This window comes from Tachypleus tridentatus, chromosome 8, assembly GCF_004210375.1.
Source record: "Tachypleus tridentatus isolate NWPU-2018 chromosome 8, ASM421037v1, whole genome shotgun sequence".
Taxonomy (NCBI): Eukaryota; Metazoa; Arthropoda; class Merostomata; order Xiphosura; family Limulidae; genus Tachypleus; species Tachypleus tridentatus.
The window spans coordinates 96,305,554-96,326,327 of record NC_134832.1 but is presented as its reverse complement, the minus strand read 5'-3'; the positions used below and the strand labels follow the sequence as shown (position 1 = coordinate 96,326,327).

The 20,774-nt window shown below is 34.0% G+C and overlaps 1 protein-coding gene across 3 annotated transcripts in view; it reads left to right on the top strand.

Moving 5' to 3' along the window:
- Positions 1-7,547: 7,547 nt before the first annotated feature.
- Positions 7,548-20,774, top strand: part of LOC143222996 (uncharacterized) — a 191,411-nt gene continuing 178,184 nt past the window's right edge. For all 3 annotated transcript variants that reach the window (XR_013012607.1, XR_013012606.1, XM_076450332.1), the window contains exons 1-2: positions 7,548-7,874; positions 15,841-16,144. Coding sequence is in view for 1 of the 3 variants with exons in the window: in XM_076450332.1 (XP_076306447.1) it covers positions 15,893-16,144 (252 nt within the window). In the remaining 2 variants the exon portion in view is untranslated. The remainder of the gene's footprint in view (positions 7,875-15,840; positions 16,145-20,774) is intronic.

The window sequence follows — 20,774 nt, the reverse complement described above, 5'->3', positions numbered from 1 at the left end:
CAACCGCTTTTAACCTTTACGAGTAGGGTTACTTGATAGAATCGGCTTCCAAGTTTCATTATTTCTATGCTTTCCAGTTGAAATGTGTTAAACCATAAACAGAAAGAATTCCCACACATAAAAACAAACTGAGATATGCGAGATTACACTGAAAACAACACTTTGGGCATAGTTAAAAAAATAAAAATTTGCTGTCGCAAGCATCAGAGAAGCAGATAAAGAGATCAAGTAAAGAATTTTGTCAGACAAGAACATACACAAAATTGTTAAAGTAATTTCTTTTTAAGTTTCACTGAATAACATAGCTTTGAATTAAAGTATGTAAGCTTTGTGTTTGTTCCACAGAAATGAGGAATAATTTATTTTTCCCACTACACCAGTGCCTCCTAGTAACTGTTTGTTTGTTTGTTTTTGGAATTTCGCCGTCCCTACTTTAGCAGTGTAAGACTAGAGGGAAGGCAGCTAGTCATCACCACCCACAGCCAACTCTTGGGCTACTCTTTTACCAACGAATAGTGGGATTGACCGTCACATTATACGCCCCCACGGCTGGGAGGGCAAGCATGTTTAGCGCGACGCGGGCGCGAACCCGCGACCCTCGGATTACGAGTCGCACGCCTTACGCGCTTGGCCATGCCAGACCCCTAGTAACTTATTTGTACTTAAGCGCAAAACTCTATAATGGGTTATCTGTGCTGTGCCAACCAAGAGTATCAAAACCCGATTTGTTTTGTTATAAATACACAGATTAGTTTGAGCCACTAAAACAAACTTGTACAGATTAACATTTTAAAGTAATCTCCTGAGACGCATCTCAAAGAACTTTGACGTTTTATCAAAAACAAACAGTCTTTTATTAACTAAAAAACGCTTACTAGTGTTTATGATATTAATTATTTACTTTACTTAAACAAAACAAACTATCATATTACTTATACAAGTTCTCAGTGTAAACATTTTTATGTTTTGTATTTTTCATTTGTAAACCATCATCACCATTATCTCAGCCCTAAACTTAAAGGTTCATAAAATTAAAAAAACTGGTTTCAATATTTGTGATGGGCACAAGACAGCGATCCCCATTGTGTACTTTTATGTTTAACTTACAAACTCAAATCAGTGATTAATACTCGAAGTCTTGCTTATCTATGTGAATATGATCAGCTTTCATTTCTTGCAAGTAATCACGGAAACGTTCCTGGTTAGTTACATAATGTTCATTGGAAAATAAATTCAGTAATCAATGTTTCCGCTTAACCCTCTCAGTATCCAGACTTTACTCGATGATCCGTATCTTGAGGTTATCAACTATATCGCTAATAACTTGCTGCTAATCATACCAGTGTTCACATTTAGTGTTAGAAACAGTAAACACAGTATGTGATATTCAGAGCGTAAAACGCCAATCTATTAGAGTTTTGCAGTTAATAATGCTCAGCATGTGGAACTTATTCATAAGAAAGATCAGTCTTCATGTCTTTCAACTAATCAGCCATGGTAACTGCTTATAACATGCTGTGAACAAAAGCTCACTGTGTAGAACTATGTCGTACCGGCCCTAACCTTGTAGTTAGCGTGTGCAAACTGTGAATTTGGGTATTTGTTGTTCGCAGCTTGTTTCCGCGAAAACGCACTCTTTACTCTGAAATTGTGAGTGCACTACAAGAGGGATGATCAAATCCCATTATAATTGATCAAACAAGATCAACGTAGAAGTTGACAATGTGATGCTGACAAGCTGCTTTGACTTTTTCAGTTCAAAATTAGGGACGACAATGCGCATATGTGGTAGTTTTGTACAGAAAGTTGAAACAAATACAACTGTGTTAACTCTACTCAGTGTTCAGTCACAACTTACTGGTAAACACGTTTATCGTATACACAATGCAGCTAAACATATGAAGCTCACTGTAATTATTCAGAGTCCGTATCCTTTATGTGCAGTTTTCAATAATGACTGTTCAGAGTTTATAACATGTTAATAGTTAAGACTGGTGTTCACAACTTTCTACTAAAGAGGGCTACTTGCAAAGTATAGCAATACTAATGTGTCCAAATTAGGTATTGTGAGAAAATAGAGATTCTAAAAATATGGCTACTTGATAGGCATCAAAAGCAAACTACACTAACCCAGACTTGTAAATACCCTCTAAAATTTAAAAAGTGGCCAGAGAAGTGTACACTCTTTCTTAAATGAAATATTCGCACAGTGAAATTGTTAAATGATGTAGACCCTAAGGGCACAACATTCCAAAGATCTCCATACAAGCAGAAGAATTCGCACAGCAGAGCATTTAGGACAGCAATAGTTTCTGAAACCACATTCCTGAGCCAATCAGGATGAAAGCCCTCATTCACAAAGTTAAATATATAGTTATGACCCAAATCACCATAAATAAATAATTGAAGTTGATAAAGACTTACAGACTTTTAGTTGCATCTCACAATGAATGGCTATTTTTGTAATAGCTGTCAAAGTTCTCGCATGCTTAACGTACGAAACTTACTTTTTATCATACATACAATATTGTAGAAAATCTAACACCCATCAAAATTAGCAAATTTATTTCCTTAAATTTACGATAGTGCCCGGCATGGCCGAGCGCGTTAGGCGTGCGACTCGTAGTCCAAGGGTCGCGGATTCGCATCCCTGTCGCGCTAAACATGCTCGCCCTTTCAGCCGTGGGAGCATTATAATGTTACGGTCAATCCCACTATTCGTTGGTAAAAGAGTAGCCCAAGAGTTGGCGGTGGGTGGTGATGACTAGCTAGCTGCCTTCCCTTTAGTCTTACACTGCAAAATTAGGGACGGCTCAGGTTTCTCTTCCTGGTTGGGGGTTTGCGGTAGGATAAAAATTTACTCACTTAAAAAAGCAGCCTGTTAATGAATCCGCAAGCGATTGCGGCCCTATGTTTCTTCATGGAATCGAGAGACATAATGATGATGATGATGAAATTTACGATATGTGCTCACGTGCACTGGTCAGGCTAAAATAAGATTGACTAGAAATGTGAAAGATGAAACAAAAAATTGGACATATATAAATTACTGAAATTTAGGAGAATAAAAACAGAAAATTTATTTCAATGTCAAATTTTTAATGTGAGATTTTTAAGATAAATAACTGATACTTAAGCATTACTTGTGAGACACTAGGGCACATTTTTTGTTTTCTTTAAAGTTAAATTTAGTAGTTCACTTTAAGGTGTTTAAATAGATGGATTCAAAATTGGTTAGAGGCTAAAGATTCACAGGGTATCGTCAGTGAGTATCCAAGTTACTTTGTAGCAACCCAAACTGATATCAGGGTTAGCATATGATATGATAAAACAATCTTTATTTACATTATGAAGAAAAACATAAACCAGTTCGAAGCATTGTGTTCAAAATCATAAAAAATCTCATCATCTTATATTAACAACAACAGTGCTCCAATGCTGTTACTTGCTAGTATCAGAATCCACAGTTAACAGACAATTCTGACAACACAGGTGCATTAAACAGGACACTCCTTAATCACACGAAGCCTTTTCCTCTGCCTTTCCTCAATAACGACATCAGTGTTGGTAATGAGGACAAACATAGCTATGAACCCTGACTATTGTAATATTTGCATATCGAAAATTTATCCTCTCCTGGAATCTTTGCCAAACACCAGAATATTGTCCACAAGAATCGGACAGCATCTCCTAGATAGCGAGGTATATAAGCTTATCAAATTTAACTGGTGCAATACGCCTGCTTGCGTTCTCCAATTTCTCTTACCAGAAACTTACGTCAGGTTATTGTGATGAATCAAGTTAGTGACTGAGATTCCAAAAATTAGTCACCAAAGCTGAGAATTCTTACACCAGGGGTGGCTCATTTGCGAAAAGACAAAATTTTAGACAGAGAACAACATTGAAGATATATAAAAAATAAACCGCCTTTTTTCTTTCACAGGAAGTCATTTTAAGGTTAACTGACATATGGTATTTGTGTATATAGACTTTTACTTTTTCATTTTATCAATACCTTTTCGTCAAAGTAAGTTTCTTACATAAATCAGAACTAAATAATCATCACATTAAATAATGTAACTTGTTAACTATAGACTGTTCTGTTTATATAATATTATTAATCACGTTTTTCTATTCTCTATAAATTGAAAATAAAGGAAATAATCAAGGTTTCATTTCTCTGTATCAAGTTTCACACAAGAAGAAGAAACAATCTAATATGAAAAGTTAAAGATACTGCTAAGATTATAGTTTACACTGTATCATATTTTCATTAACTTTGTAGATTTCTTTAAAACATTCATACCACACTTTATTTCACGTTTAGATGAAACAAAAGAATAATCACCATAAGGGTAAATAATCTTATCTGATGATAAACAAGTTTCGTGTTAGTGGAAACGTTAACTTTTGTCAGTGTTTTTTACTCACTCTCTTTTTGTAAAATGAATCCCAGTGGCTCAGATGTAAGACTGAAGGCTTATAATTTTAATTTCTTATTTCGATGCCAGCAGTGGAGAGAGCACAGACGACCTGTTGTGTAGCATTGTGCTTGACAATAACCCGATTAAAACAATATTGTAGAACAATAAATTATTTTTCAGTCGGAAATTCTTCAAGCATGACTAAAACAATTTTATTATTATTAAATATAAAACCTTTCCCGTCGTTAAAGTGTATTATAATAGAATTGTACACATCTATCTTAGCTGTTTCATTGTGGTCTATCTTGCACTACTACAAAAGTATAGCGTCTGTGCTAAACAGACACATGTGCTTCTCATTACTTAGCACCATGACAGCGCTGACAAATGATAGAATTACCAGTCGACAAACTCCCGTCTGTAGTTTTCAGCCCCAAATGAAAAGGACCCTTCTGTTTGGTGAAAGCTTCTGGTGATCTATTATATTCTCACCCCCTAAATCCGTGTAGTTTGATAATCAATTACATAATATGTGAAGCGCAAAAACGAGAAAATGAACAAGTTATCAAAAATATTCAGAAGCAGACCACAATAGATTTAGTAGCCTTTTCATGAATATAGAATGGTAAACATTTAAGTATGTAACGGATTTTCTTTTATATATCTATTTTAATATTGATGTTTGTTTTAGTTAAATATATATTTAGAAATGTGTTTAAACGTATAGTGTTAAATGTGTATTGCAAAAGTCCCATCTTTTCTTTATATTTGTAGATGATTCTCGAACGTAAGAACCAGCAGCTTTTGTTGTGTGTATGTAAAATATTAGTGACTGCCAGTATTATTGCCAGCTGAGTTTTCGAGAATCTCGCCTAGTGAGTATAAAAGGTAGTCATCGCAACAAGCGGAGAGACAGTTTAATATTATTAGTTGACTACAGTCAGAATACTATAATTGTGATAAACACTTATTAATCGGAGAACTACAAATATTTGACCACGAACTTATATAAATTTCGAATATTACAAACTGTTTAACTTCAGAGCATTAACTTGGACGTTAGTATTTCTACGAGGATATCAGATATTTTCGTCGGAGAAACATCAGCTTGTAAACGCCGTAGGGCTAGCCATTAAGCGATGTGTAACAACATCAACTCAGAATTCGCTCCTCGTGAACAGCCTATAAAATATTCAGTTCCAGACAAAATATAAAAAAGCAGTATTGTTTGTAAGCTTGTAAAACTTTTGTATATAAATTGTTATCTCTACTGATATAAATAACAGTACGTAACAAGTCATGATAGTCTTAATGTATCCACAATTACACCTAAAATTCTCAGTTCGATCCTCGTGGCAGCTATTGCATAGATAACATATTCAGCAATTTTAGGTAAAACATAAACATTTTAGGTAAAACATGTTTACATTTGTAAAATGACGGATACTAATTGTCAAAGTGTTAATTAATTGTAGGTATAATTTGAAGGAAATCAGCATAACCAATTCAAATTGTTAAACAGCCCACTTTTTGAGTTTCAAAAGATCAAACAAAATCTGATGGCTTAATTTAAAGAACGACGTTTCACAAAACGCAGGTATAGATGTAAAAATAAAAGGTTGACCTCGTGTGGATCCCCTAGTTCAGCTGGGAACATTGAGCAACTGTGTAATTTCCGTGTAGAAAGAAGTTAATCCGGTCTAATTAGAAATACCTTACAGAGACTATTATTTTAGGACCCTTTCCGAGCCTTGGGGAGAACCATTCCAGTCACCCACAAAGATGGCCTTGGGTTTAACACCAATCACAAGATTATTTCCAATCGCAATCTTAACTGCACTTCAAATAAACTGTTTCTAAAGACAATCTGTTATTAGAAAATAAGATAAAAACTCTAAGTAAAATTAAGTTACCGTTTGTTACGTTTGTTTGTTTTTGAATTTCGCACAAAGCTACTCAAGGGCTATCTGCGCTAGCCGTCCCTAATTTAGCAGTGTAAGACTTGAGGGAAGGCAGCTAGTCATCACCACCCACCACCAACTCTTGGGATACTCTTTTACCAACGAATAGTGTGACTGACCGAAACATGATAACGCCCCCACGACTGAAAGGGCGAGCATGTTTGGTGTGACGGGGATTCGAACACGCGACCCTCAGATTACGAGTCAAGTGCCTTAACCACCTGGCCATGCTGGGCCTTCTCAGAAGCCAAGCGAGTCATTTTCAGCACGTGTGAGACACTACACAAGTCAACCACTATTACGTTTTGATCAGAGCAGGCTACCTGGATAAATGAAAACTAATTATCTATCTAGTGTCCACCGGTAGGACAGCGGTAAGAATTGGAAAACTAAAACCCGAGGTTTGGTTCCCAGCTACATACATGACAGCTAGTTCAATGTGTTGTTTTTATTTAAAAAATGAATCCAGTATAATGTAAAATAATTTTTAAGAAGATCAAAATTTGAGCGCTTTCGAATAGTTGACTATTCTTCTTCATGCTTGTTTAAAGATAAACAAAAAATATATACAATTGACTACTCTGCTTTGCCCACCAGGGGTACTGAAACCCAGTTGCTAGCGTTGTAATTCCGCAGACCACAATGCCATTGGAGAGTGACTTCCTTCAGGAGAATAAAGAGCGAAATTCATTGTTCGTTTTTCTTGAGATAATTTGTGCTAATTATTTCATGCGAACTAAATAATCCATGAAAATATGTGTGTGTTTTTCTTATAACAAAGCCACATCAAGCTATCTGTTGAGCCCAGCGAGGGGAATCGAACCCATGATTTTAGCGTTATAAGTCCGTCGACTTACCGCTGTACTAGCGGGGGCAGTCCATGAAAGACCCTATTATTATTAAATTATAATGTTCCTAATATCAGTAAGTTTTATTAGTTTTATTTCAAACAGTTTATTTGATTTTCAGTATTTGTTTCGAGTAAAAATTCAGAATTTTGGGAGAAGGGTGAGAGACATTCTCTGTGATAGAACACTCAAGTCCAACTTTGTTTGTAAAAGCAATGATTCTATGAATATCCAAAGACGCAATATGCTCTACAGCTGACGGTCCCTACAGCTGAGTGAGTACAAGTTTAAGACACTGAAACAGACCCGGCAGGCGTTGTTAGCGATGTGCTTGAGTCAACTACGCATTCGAAAACGCGAGTACAAATTGCTCTCCGAGGTTCTGGAACATTAGCCCATTCATATGTCAAGAACATCCATAACCTGCACACGGAATTGAAAAGTGTGAAATTTTTCAATATCGTGCTTGTTCTGGAAAACCTTTACGTTTTTCTTTTATGGGCGGTATTTATAGAAAGGAAGAAAATTCAACTCTTTTTGCTGTGTTGTGATCCAAGTGTTAGAAATCATCGAGAAGACAAACTGTACCTGTTATTAACTAAACTTGATCAAGTATCTATCTGCCCTTACAGAGTGACGAAGTAAGTAATTCTTTAATTAATGTTGTGGTAAGGAAAGGTGTTTAGTGTTTCTGATAATTGGATACTCATTTGTCGTTAAAAGATTGACATACTTGTATTATGGGCAAAAACATTTTGCGAAACGATTCGTTAGTATAGCACAGTTATTTAGGTCTTGGTTTTGTTTTTGTATTTGTTTGGTTCATAAATAAGACTTTTAGGGAATTAATACTAATTTCTTTCCTAGCCCATTCTTAATCTAAGAAATATGTGTGACAGTAGAAACAGCTATCTTGTGACAATCAGTTGACGTCGTGACTTAATACCTCCTACTTACGTTACTCGTTCGTTCGTTTTTGTCAAATTAAGATATATATTGTTGGAGCTGCTCTTTAACTGAGATTATAACTTATTTGAGAGCAAAATCACCTGATGATTAGGGCGCTCGATTCATAATCGGTGGGTGTCTTTGTTTCTTTAGAATTTCACCCAAAGTTACACAAAGACTACCTACCAAACCTAGCTGTCCCTAATTTAGCAGTGAAAGATTAGATGAAAGGCAGCTAGTCCTCACCATCCACCGCCAACTCTTGGGCTACTCTTTTATCAACGAATAGTGGAATTCACCATCACTTTATAACGTTCCACGGCTAAAAGCCCGAGGATGTTTGGTGGAACAAGAATTCGAGCCCGCCGACCTCAGATAGCGAGTCAAGCGCTCTAACTTGGTGGCCGTGCCAGGCCTCAATCTGTGGGTCTATGGGGCGTGGTAACGTTCAATCAATCCCACTATTCGTTAGTAAAACAGTAATCTAAGAGTCTTGGTTCGTAGTATTGAGTGGCTCCATTTCCCTGTAGTCTATCAACACTAAATTAGAGATGGTTAGCGCAGATTTCCCTGTAGTCTATCAACACTACATTAGAGATGGTTAGCTCAGATGCTCGAGTAACTTTGCGTGAAATTCAAAACAAATCAAACTTTAAACATCAAAACGTAAAAAGAAGAATTTTATTTATCTGAAAATTTATAACATATTTAACTCTATCATTATGGAAACCATGGTCCATTAGTGTTTTTGAGCAATAAATCAAATACACAGTAAAGTAAAAATAAGTTATAATGCCGACATAAGCATATAGTTACAGAAATCGTTTTTTTTTCTCTCTCTTTTCTCTTTCTTCGAATTCAATGAAACACTAGTCAGGTTCACAGAAACCAACGTCGCATCCAAACTACGTTGAACTGACCGATTGCAAACAGACACATTACCAGCATGATGGACGGAAGCTTTGATGTTCTATTTACCGTCTCGGCCCACTAGCTGAGACTAGTTACTGCTGTCTACTACTATATTATTATGTTGTATGGAAGAAAATGACCAGATGAAATTAACAAACTGTCGCTATTCAGGCAACAGATACACAACGACAAAAACGCCACGTTCTGGTAAAGCCAGCAGTTGGTTCGCCTGTTATATAATTGCACAACTCAGTTTGAGTCTGAGACAAACCAGACCCTTGTCAAACAAGCACTGACCTAAGATATAATAAATATATATATGTATACTAAACATTTTTTTCAACCGATTAGGTCGTAGACGTAAGATGACTTCAATAGATGAGACAGACGTAATACGGTTTCAACACATGAGATAAGAATAACAAGATTTAAAAAGATAGACGTAAAATGACTTCATTAGATAAAGTACGTATAAGATTATTTCAAATGATGAGATAGACGTAAACCTGTATTAACAGGTACGTATTTATATATATATGTTATTCGATTTCAAAAGATATGTATATTAATACAGTTTCAACAGATAAGACACATGTAAGGTTACTTCAACACATAATATAGACGTAACATGATTTCAACACATAAGATAAGATTAAGATGATTTTAACATATAAGATAGACACAAGATTACTTCAACATGATTGCAACACATAATATAGGCGTCTTGAACAGATGGTATAGAGTAAATTGATTTCAAGAGATATATATATGAAACACGATTTCATACGAGGTAAGATACATATATGCAACTTGATTTTAACATATAAATAAATATGAACGTGATTTAAATAGATAGGACAGATGTAACATAATTTTACCAACTAGGTAGACGTAACATAATTTTAATATGCAACTCTTACTAAAACATGAAGTCATTTTTTCTTTAGTTTTCTCGATGCATTTAATTTTCAAACGATTAAAGGATGGTATTCCCGTATTATTTACTGTTCATTGTTCTCGATGTTTCGGTAATAACTTACAATATTATCGTACCATCTTAGCTGAACCCTGAAAGTCAGTTAGATGTCATGTTTCCAATTTATCGTCGACAGTAAAATTCTTAACATGGAACACCTATTTACAGCGACTTTAAATTCTTCTAATAATTAGATTTAAGGATCTATTTTCACGAGAAAATTATTTATTTATTTAATTAAAATTTCCCAAAATCACATAATATGTGTAAAGCTGGACTATATCTAGAGCCTCATTAGTGACGGATTTACTTAAGTTAATGGTCTTGTAGCCAAACTATATCCAGAACCTTGTCAATGATATATTTACTGATGATAATGTTCTTGTAGCCGAATAATATCCAGAGCCTTGTCAATGATATATTTACTGATGATAATGGTCTTGTAGCAGAACTATATCCAGAACCTTGTCAATGATATATTTACTGATTATAATGGTCTTGTAGCCAAACTATATCCAGAACATTGTCAATGATATATTTACTGATGATAATGTTCTTGTAGCCAAACTATATCCAGAACCTCGTTAGTGACGTATTTACTGTTGGTGATGGTCTTGCATCTACTGTAATTAAAAGATTACATTACACTTATTTTTACATTTAAAAATTAGGTAAACTACAAATAATCTTTTTTCTTGTTGCTGTTCCTTCCTCGTTCAGGAAACTAAATTGTAATTAATTAAGACAATTTTTGTCACATGGAACGAGTAATATTTATCTCTGTGTCCACCATGTATATACAGGGTCTTCATAAAGTAAAATTGAGTTTGATTGTTAACGTCTCATGTGAACTTATATCTAGACTAGATGCTATGTCAAAGTGAGTTACAATATGCAGTTAGTTTAGTGCGTTATAGTAAAAAATACATCAATGCGCATACCGTTTAAGTTATTTCATTATTCAACGTTTTACTTTATTTAGAAAATTCACTGTGACTTCCGCTTAAACGCGACTTTAGGTACATAGCTTTCCTAATTGTCTCGTTGAACTTAGGTGACAATTAAGTTGACTTTGCGTGTTTATACACCAAGCATTCACATTGGAATATATTTATATATACGTGTGTGTTTTTAATTTCCACATATGAGTCTCATGTAGAATATCAATATTATTGTATTTTTACATATAATGAGTAAAAACTATGATTATTTAATCTTCCGAGTGTGGTTGACATTATTTGAAGAATTTTGTTTATTTTGTAGAAATTTTCTACGTTTTAAGATGGAATTAAGAAACGTTTATTGTTAACTAAGATGTGCTACTAATATGTACTTAAATCTGTACTAAGATCTGGTACTAATATGTACTTAAATCTGTAGTAAGATCTGGTACTAATATGTACTTAAATCTGTACTAAGATCTGGTACTAATATGTACTTAAATCTGTACTAAGATCTGGTACTAATATGTACTTAAATCTGTACTAAGATCTAGTACTAATATGTACTTAAATCTGTACTAAGATCTGGTACTAATATGTACTTAAGTCTGTACTAAGATCTGGTACTAATATGTACTTAAATCTGTACTAAGATCTGGTACTAATATGTACTTAAATCTGTACTAAGATCTGATACTAATATGTACTTAAATCTGTACTAAGATCTGATACTAATATGTACTCAAATCTGTACTAAGATCTGGTACTAATATGCACTTAAATCTGTACTAAGATCTAGTACTAATATGTACTTAAATCTGTACTAAGATCTGATACTAATATGTACTTAAATCTGTACTAAGATCTGATACTAATATGTACTTAAATCTGTACTAAGATCTAGTACTAATATGTACTTAAATCTGTACTAAGATCTGATACCAATATGTACTTAAATCTGTACTAAGATCTGATACTAATATGTACTTAAATCTGTACTAAGATCTAGTACTAATATGTACTTAAATCTGTACTAAGATCTGATACTAATATGTACTTAAATCTGTACTAAGATCTAGTACTAATATGTACTTAAATCTGTACTAAGATCTGATACTAATATGTACTTAAATCTGTACTAAGATCTGATACTAATATGTACTTAAATCTGTACTAAGATCTAGTACTAATATGTACTTAAATCTGTACTAAGATCTGATACCAATATGTACTTAAATCTGTACTAAGATCTGATACTAATATGTACTTAAATCTGTACTAAGATCTAGTACTAATATGTACTTAAATCTGTACTAAGATCTGATACTAATATGTACTTAAATCTGTACTAAGATCTAGTACTAATATGTACTTAAATCTGTACTAAGATCTGATACTAATATGTACTTAAATCTGTACTAAGATCTGATACTAATATGTACTTAAATCTGTACTAAGATCTAGTACTAATATGTACTTAAATCTGTACTAAGATCTGATACTAATATGTACTTAAATCTGTACTAAGATCTGGTACTAATATGTACTTAAATCTGTACTAAGATCTAGTACTAATATGTACTTAAATCTGTACTAAGATCTGATACTAATATGTACTTAAATCTGTACTAAGATCTAGTACTAATATGTACTTAAATCTGTACTAAGATCTGATACTAATATGTACTTAAATCTGTACTAAGATCTGGTACTAATATGTACTTAAATCTGTACTAAGATCTGGTACTAATATGTACTTAAATCTGTACTAAGATCTGGTACTAATATGTACTTAAATCTGTACTTTCATCTTATAAGCACTTAAACTACTTAAGCTCAACTACTGAAAATATTATCATTGTTATTAAATATTTTCCTGATGCAGTAATCTAGTATTAATCATTTTACAGTAGAATGACGATATAAACGTATTTATTATGTCTCTTTATGCAAAATACTTGTACAACTACCTAGCTAAGCATTTTTAAAAGTGATGATTTTATAAAGGTAGCCAGATGCATTTACGTGGCATAAGCCAAGCTCATTTATATGTTATTACGCGTTTACATGTCTTCCTCTTCTATAAATTAACGATTTATTTTTGTTGTTCTAACCAAAAATGAGACAAATTTACTCTGGTTGACAATTATGTTTAATGAAGTAAACTTTAAGTTAAGAAAATGATTCTTGATTTCAACCAGTTTTCAGCATTAATCAGTGATGACGAGAAAACCCACTTGTAGAGAAAAATATATATGTAAAAACGGCTGGTTGAGCTGAGAAAATTCTTATGTAGAGGAGCGAACAACGTTTCGACCTTCTCCGGTCATCGACACGTTCACAAAGAAAGAAAGAGGTAACTGACCAATAGCTAACCACATGTTTGAAGGGGGTTGTGTAATTGAGTGTAGAAATGTAGAAGGCATGCTTAGATGTTTGATTATATTTATTAATATAGGTATAAAGGTGTTCCTTTGTATTGGTTTATTTTGGGCTTGAGTTGTTGCATAAGTAAGACTTCTTTAATTTTGCGTTTGTTTATGTCTGTTTCTTTATTTAGTATTTGGGTGTTTTTTATCGTTGCGTTGTGTTTATTTGATTTGCAGTGTTCAAAAACGTGTAAAGGGGTGTTTTTTAAATCTGGTTTCCATTTTTCTACTTGTTTCCAATACAAAGGAACACCTTTATATCTATATTAATAAATATAGTCAAACATCTAAGCACGCCCTCTACATTCCTACACTGAATTACACAACCCCCTTCAAACATGTGGTCAACTATCGGTCAGTTACCTCTTTCTTTCTTTGTGAACCTGACGATGAACGAAGAAGGTCGAAACGTTGTTTGCTTCTCTACATAAAAATTTGGCCCGGCGTGGCCAAGTGTGTTAAGGTGTTCGACTCGTAATCCGAGGGGCGCGGGTTCCAATCCCGGTCGCACCAAACAAGCTCGCCCTTTCAGCCATGGAGGCGTTATAATGTGACAGTCAATCCCACTATTAATTTGGTAAAAGAGTAGACCAAGATTTTGGGGTGGGTGGTGATGACTAGCTGCCTTCCCTCTAGTCTTACACTGCTAAAATAGGGACGGCTTGCACAGATAGCCCTCGAGTAGCTTTGCGTGAAATTCAAAACAAACAAACAAACATAAAAATTTTCTCAACCCATACCAACCGTTTTTACATATATAGTTTTCAACATTGTTATAATGGTAGGAACTGTTAATCTCCAACATTAAGTTTACCATCAGTTTGAAAGTACCAGGCAGGAATATATAATGGAGTAAGTATTAACGTTCTGTCTTTTTTTTCTCGGAATGTGAAAATTTTATTTAACTTTAGGCGATTAGGCCAAAGGCAGCGAAGCTATTGATTTTCACACACATATCTATGTTTTTGGTTTTTTTTCATGCATTGATTTTTAACGGCTAGACCTCATATAAATTACGCTGATACTTAACAAGTGTTTTTTATACCTAAAGATGTAAATTAGTTACAATTTCTTGGAGCTGGTTGACGTTTATTTCTTCACAAAGAAAATAACATTTCTTTCATCCTACTCTCTTCTTGCCAGTTAGATTTTCTTTTTCGTTGGCGAAATCCAATTAATGAGCATTCCATTGTTTAATAACTAGTAATAAGTCTTGAAGATGTCTCGTTGCGTTATTATTAGTTACAAGCGTAGTTTGTATCAATCATTTTTATCGGGTACGGTTGCTCTATATAGGCAGTAGTAAAACTTTTTATTAGCCTCGCGGAGTTGAACAGACTATAATTAGGACCCACCACGTCGGCTTCGAGACAAATACATGATATTTTACTTTGTTTGTTATACCTCCTCAACTGGTAAATTTTGCAAAGAAAAGATGAGGCATACCTTCCTAATGCGTGCACTATTTCACTTTTAAGTTCATATTTAAATAATGTGGATTTCATTATTATAGTGTGATACGAATGTAATATTTTATATATTCTTATATGATACTGGCGTATCATTTGTATTCAAGGAACAGAGATTAAGAAGTCATTGGTAATTGTATGTAACAATTTTTTACAATGTTTAACGTTGTTACAACAAGTAGAATTACACATACGTCGGTAAGATTCAGATTTCTGAGTTTAGGAATTTAATCAAAATATGTAGACCCGGCATGGCCAGGAGGTTAAGGAACTTGACTCGTAATCTAAGGGTCGCGGGTTCCAATTCCCTGTAACAACAAATATGCTCGCCCTTTCAGCTGGACCCAGCATGGCCAGGAGGTTAAGGAACTTGACTCATAATCTAAGGGTTGGGGGTTTGAATTCTCTGTAACAACAAATATGCTCGCCCTTTTAGCTGTGGAGGCGTTATAAAGTCAATCCCACTATTCTTTGATAAAAGAGTAGTCCAAGAGTTGGCAGTGGGTTGTGATGACTAGCAGCCTTCTTTCTAGTCTTACACTCTTAAATTAAGGACGGCTAACACAGATAGCCCTCCAATAGCTTTGCGCGAAATTCAAAACAAACAAAATATGTAAATATTTTTTACGTTTATGTTACTAATACTTCCTTCTCACTATTCATTCACTCAAGCATATTTTATTTAGGCTTAATTTTTCTTGAAAGATGTTTAAAAGATTATAAAACTATATTTTGTATCCGTTAAAAAAAAAAAAAAGAGATATTAGATTTAAGCCTAATCTGTTTAGATTAGAATTACATCCGGTTTGTGTATAATTACGTTTAGGTTGCATGGATTCATTATTCCTTTTTCAATGCTCATTAAATCTAACAGAAAAGAAAGATTAATAAGTTTACAAATATTAATAAATATTTTTTTGTGTGTTTCGCAGTTTCAAATAGAAAAATGTGCAATGAACGTTTGTAACAAACTGGCTACAGACGATGTCCCATCGAAATATTCAAGAAGCTATGTCAAATATCCATCATCCCATAACTGTTAGACAAGGTCGTCAGTGCCTTGGAACTAACACTGATGATTATGGAAAAGTAAGTAATGAACAGTCTCTGTTGTGGGACTCTCCCAAGAAACAATACTGTGAAAAATGTCAAAATCGACTTATGCAGTTGAAAAAGCAAGCGTTGGGGATGATGATAGCCTATAGAACACAAGAATTAAAAGGCATTCGATTGCAGGTAAGTAGATTCTGTTAAGGAAGACCGTTCATTGTAGGCCTAACTTGTTATTTATTATCCGTAGGGCAAAAACATCACGTTTGTACAAAATGCGTTGTTCTTTATTCGTCTTATAACATGCTTTATTTTTTAAGACAGAATAACAGATCTGTTTTTTTGCTGGGTATTCAATGATCACTGGTCTAATGTCAACAGAAGAAACATGTAATGTAATGATTTGTCTGACCGGTTGCTCAAAAGAGCACTTTCGAATAGTTAACAAAAGCATCCAAAACAATCTTGTTTGAAGTATTACTTCTAAAGATATTTTAACTTTGAAATCATTGTGTAATATTCGAGCCCATTAAAAGTAATTGTTAATATGATTCCTTAAATTATTGTTATATTATAATACAGTCAAACAAAAAGCCTCAAAACTGCACAGTTTCACTTTTCACCGAACTCTTCAAGGAAAAGCAGAAGTGTTTTGATTGGTTTGGTTTGGTTTGAATTTCACGTAAAACTATAAGAGAGGTTTTTGCAGTAACCGTTCATAATTTGCTAGTCAAAACTACCTACCGCCAGGTTTTAAACTATTCTTTTGCCAACGAATATTAGGATTGACCATGATATTGTAATGTCCTTAGGGCTAAAATGGCGAGTATGTTCAGTAAAGGAGGACATAAAAATATAAAACACATATACTTCGATATATATTTGAACTTTTTCTCTCCAGATATTTATATCTCTTTAGAATGTTATTTTTTCTTCGCAATGCTAACTTTCCCAATAGTTGTTACTCTTTGTAAACAGTGGTTATAAATATTTCTGTTTAGCATAAACTTAAAATAATAATTCTCATAATTTTATATCACTTTTAGACATTAAGTACTTGAAGAATAACGTTTACCTTCAATTTACTCTTCACTTGTGAGCCCAACTTCTCACTATTGCGTAGCTTTGCGCTTAACGATAACCAGAAATACTGTCTGTGCGTTGCCCTCAGTTTGTAACTACAAGGAAGCTTTTGGTGTTATTTGATTATTCTGTTGGATTCAAAATAGGGTTAGGCGAATTAGGGTATTTGTATTAGCTTTACATATAAATTGATCCTTGAAAAATGAATTCTAACTTGTTTATATAATGGCGTAATTCGATTTAATCCTATCATTAATTAGTAATAATGATTGATTTGAGATACGTCTCAGAGGGATGTGTGTGCTTTAGCTTAGACCGTAGAGGTAATCTCAGTGAGTCAGAATGCTGCCCCACACAAGCGAGCAGTTAAGGATCTAGTGGATTGGGTTGTTTTAAGCCTATATTTACATTCGCTTTGTAGATAAATAAATACGTTCTTGTCGGAGGTGCTTCTGATGAGGTTTTTGATTTATGGCCGGATTTCACTACCAGCAGTGATTAATTTTGTTAACTTCTGTAAGAAAAGAAGAAAACTACTAAAATGCAATTTCTGTTTACGTTAATGTGATGATTTGATATTTCTATTTTATTATGAGTTTTTTTATCATAATTAGAAGTACAGTATCTACATGAATGATTATTAAAGACGGTTTTTGAGTTTATTTAATTAAATCTTAGGAGTATGCTAAATATAGAAACATTATATATATATATATATATATATTTATGTGTGTGTGTACATGTATATACAATAAAAAATATACCGAATAGGAAAAACACTTAAATAAAAGTTTACCTCAAAAGGAAGAAATCATCAAGAGAAATTGTAATTTAATTATTTGCTCAACAAGTATAAATCAACTTAACGTACACAGTTTATAAGGATTAAAAACACTCACTGTAAAAAACTGGATAACCCTAGTTATTTCAGAAGATAGACATTTCTTTTTCAGGTTTTCATTTAATTATTCGCCTGATTTGTCACCGAAATGTTTTTTTTTCTTACATTTAGATGTGAATTAATTACCTACTTGTTAAAAAGGTAAAAGTAATTCAGGTACGTATAGTTATTTACATACCACTAACACAAAAAGGAACTAGTAACATTGAAAAACCTACATATTTAACATTGGCTAACTGTGGTCAGATGAGATATGTTAATTTGAGTACCTATAGCCATAAACTATTTAATAAATACTTAGAACAATTATTATTGCTCAGCTTAACTGTTTTTGGACATCACTGAAATATATTAAAAAAACGCAATGTTCAAGTCCAGTTTATTTTGTCTTATATGTAAAGTCGCAACAATTATAGGTACAATATGTGAATATGTACTGCCTGTAATGAAACATCGGCTCCTCCTACTTACAATTTGTTTAGGTCGTAAAGTTTGTATGTTATTTTGTCATACATGTTCATTATTCATAATTTAAAATAATTAACCGACAATTCGTTAGAATCTACAAGATAACAGCTCTCCGTTCTTGACAATGAGTACATTACGTTTTGTATATTAAAACCGTAATGACCTCAGATATTAGAAACATTACTTGTGGTATTTTTAAGAACGGCCAGTATATATCAAAGTTTGCGATAATTACGATTGCGACAGCTGATGAAACTTTCTAGTCTATTTTCTTTTCCCGTCTTGTTAACCCTCCCCCCACGTGCCTTCAGGATATGAAGAATCTTCTCCAATCCATCAGTGTAATTTCAAATACCTTTCAGGGACGTCTGTAACCATAATTCTTCCAGAGGTATACTCACATTTTGCACCTGTGTGAGAAATGGAAGGGTCGTCCCTAGTATCTAATACTGATAAGAAATATACGAGTATTTCTCTTTCTTCAGCTGTTGTTGAATATAGCTTGCTGACTTAAAACTACCAGAACCTTAGATGTAATGACAGTTTAGGGTGTGCTAGATCATCTAACAGAAGAGGAACTTTATCATCAGATAAAGAGACAAGAAGGTTCTATTTTATCTTCTGTGTGTGTAGTTTGACTTTTGACATGGTAATAACTTTGACGTATTCTACAGTATCGTGAACAGCATTTGACACAGCATTTATATACACAAATAAAATAAAATTCGTCATGATAGATATGTAAACCTAACGTCCCTTAAACAAGAATCTAAATTTGAAAAACTTGTTCATCAAGCTTTGCTGACCTTTAAGAGAATTTCCAGAACCGATCACCTGCAGCTTTGCTTATAATTAAAAAGTCCAGACTGTTGATATTTCTACATTAATTAATTATTCGTGCACTAGCACCTACAACAACCTCGCAAATATAAGATGAAAGAAAATATCTTTCTTCATACATCGTCAAGAGACTTTTGATTGGTGTTTGAGATAATAGCTAACACGTCATTAGAAATTAACTATTCTGCATGAGTATAAGTCCCCACTGGATCTCTGCTTGGTAGTAGTTTCACTACATCTTCCTACAGGATACATACCATTCACATTACTCAGTACACAAATCACGTATATTACACATTGGTGACAGTAATATAATTGTTACACACTGCTCTTTTCTGGCCTTTGCACATCCAAAGTTATTTGATGTCCAAGTTAAAGCATCAAGTTATGCTAGTAAATGGCATGTAGTATGTTTGCCGTATAAAAGTGTAGTTTGTCATTTTCTGTGAATACCTCATACTTGAGAGAAAGAACAACTGCCATCAACAGTATCAGATTCCTAATACAGCATCATTCACCAACACTAGATAATAACAAAATCTAAGTGAACAGAAAAGTTTCGTAATGAACACTAAATAAAATTTAAAATACACCATTCTATCTGTGTTTTATGTACGTGTTAAACAACTTCTTACCTCTTCCATGTTATTTTTTCCACTGCTATGCTTGTTACAAGTAACTTTTGTAGAGCAAATCACGTATATAGTGTCCCAACGTTCTGACATAAAGATGAAGTGTGGCCCGGCATGGCCAAACGTGTTAAGGCGTGCAACTCCTAATCTGAGGGTCGCGGTTTCGCATCCCCTTCGCGCCAAACATGCTCGCCCTTTCAGCCGTGGGGGCGTTATAATGTAACGGCAATCCCACTATTCGTTGGTAAAAGAGTAGCCCAAGAGTTGGCGGTGGGTGGTGATGACTAGCTGCCTTCCCTCTAGTCTTGCACTGCTAAATTAGGGACGGCTAGCACAGATAGCCCTCGAGTAGCTTTGTGCGAAATTCGAAAACAAACAAACACGTATATTGCAAAACGTGATGACTAATTCAGTTAGTAGTAGATAAAATACACAGTAGCATTGCCAAACCAGCAGCAACACTTTACAATTATCAAGGGAATGGAAACCTTAATGGTTCCAACGCAATAATAAGTACAGAAAATTTTGTTTCTTTAATGTGAGTGCTTCTGAGATTCTCTTTCTGTTACGGAAGGCTTTCATCATTCGTCATATGCATGGACGACTTCAACTTATGCCTAATATGAACTTATATTCATGTCTTTTTAAGTTTATTTACCTTTGCTACCATGTACTATATTGCCCCACACGTCATAGGTGAAGTTAAAAGAGTCAAAGCTTGTTTTGAATTAGAATCTCATCTTCTTGATCGGAAATCAAGGATTCAAAATTCTTTCAATAAACTGTTAACCCACAGCCGTTTGTTACTTTTAAAACACTCCTGTCCCGAGCTGGAACAGTAGTACGTCTACAGATTTACAACGCTAAAATCAGAGGTTCGATTCCTCTCAGT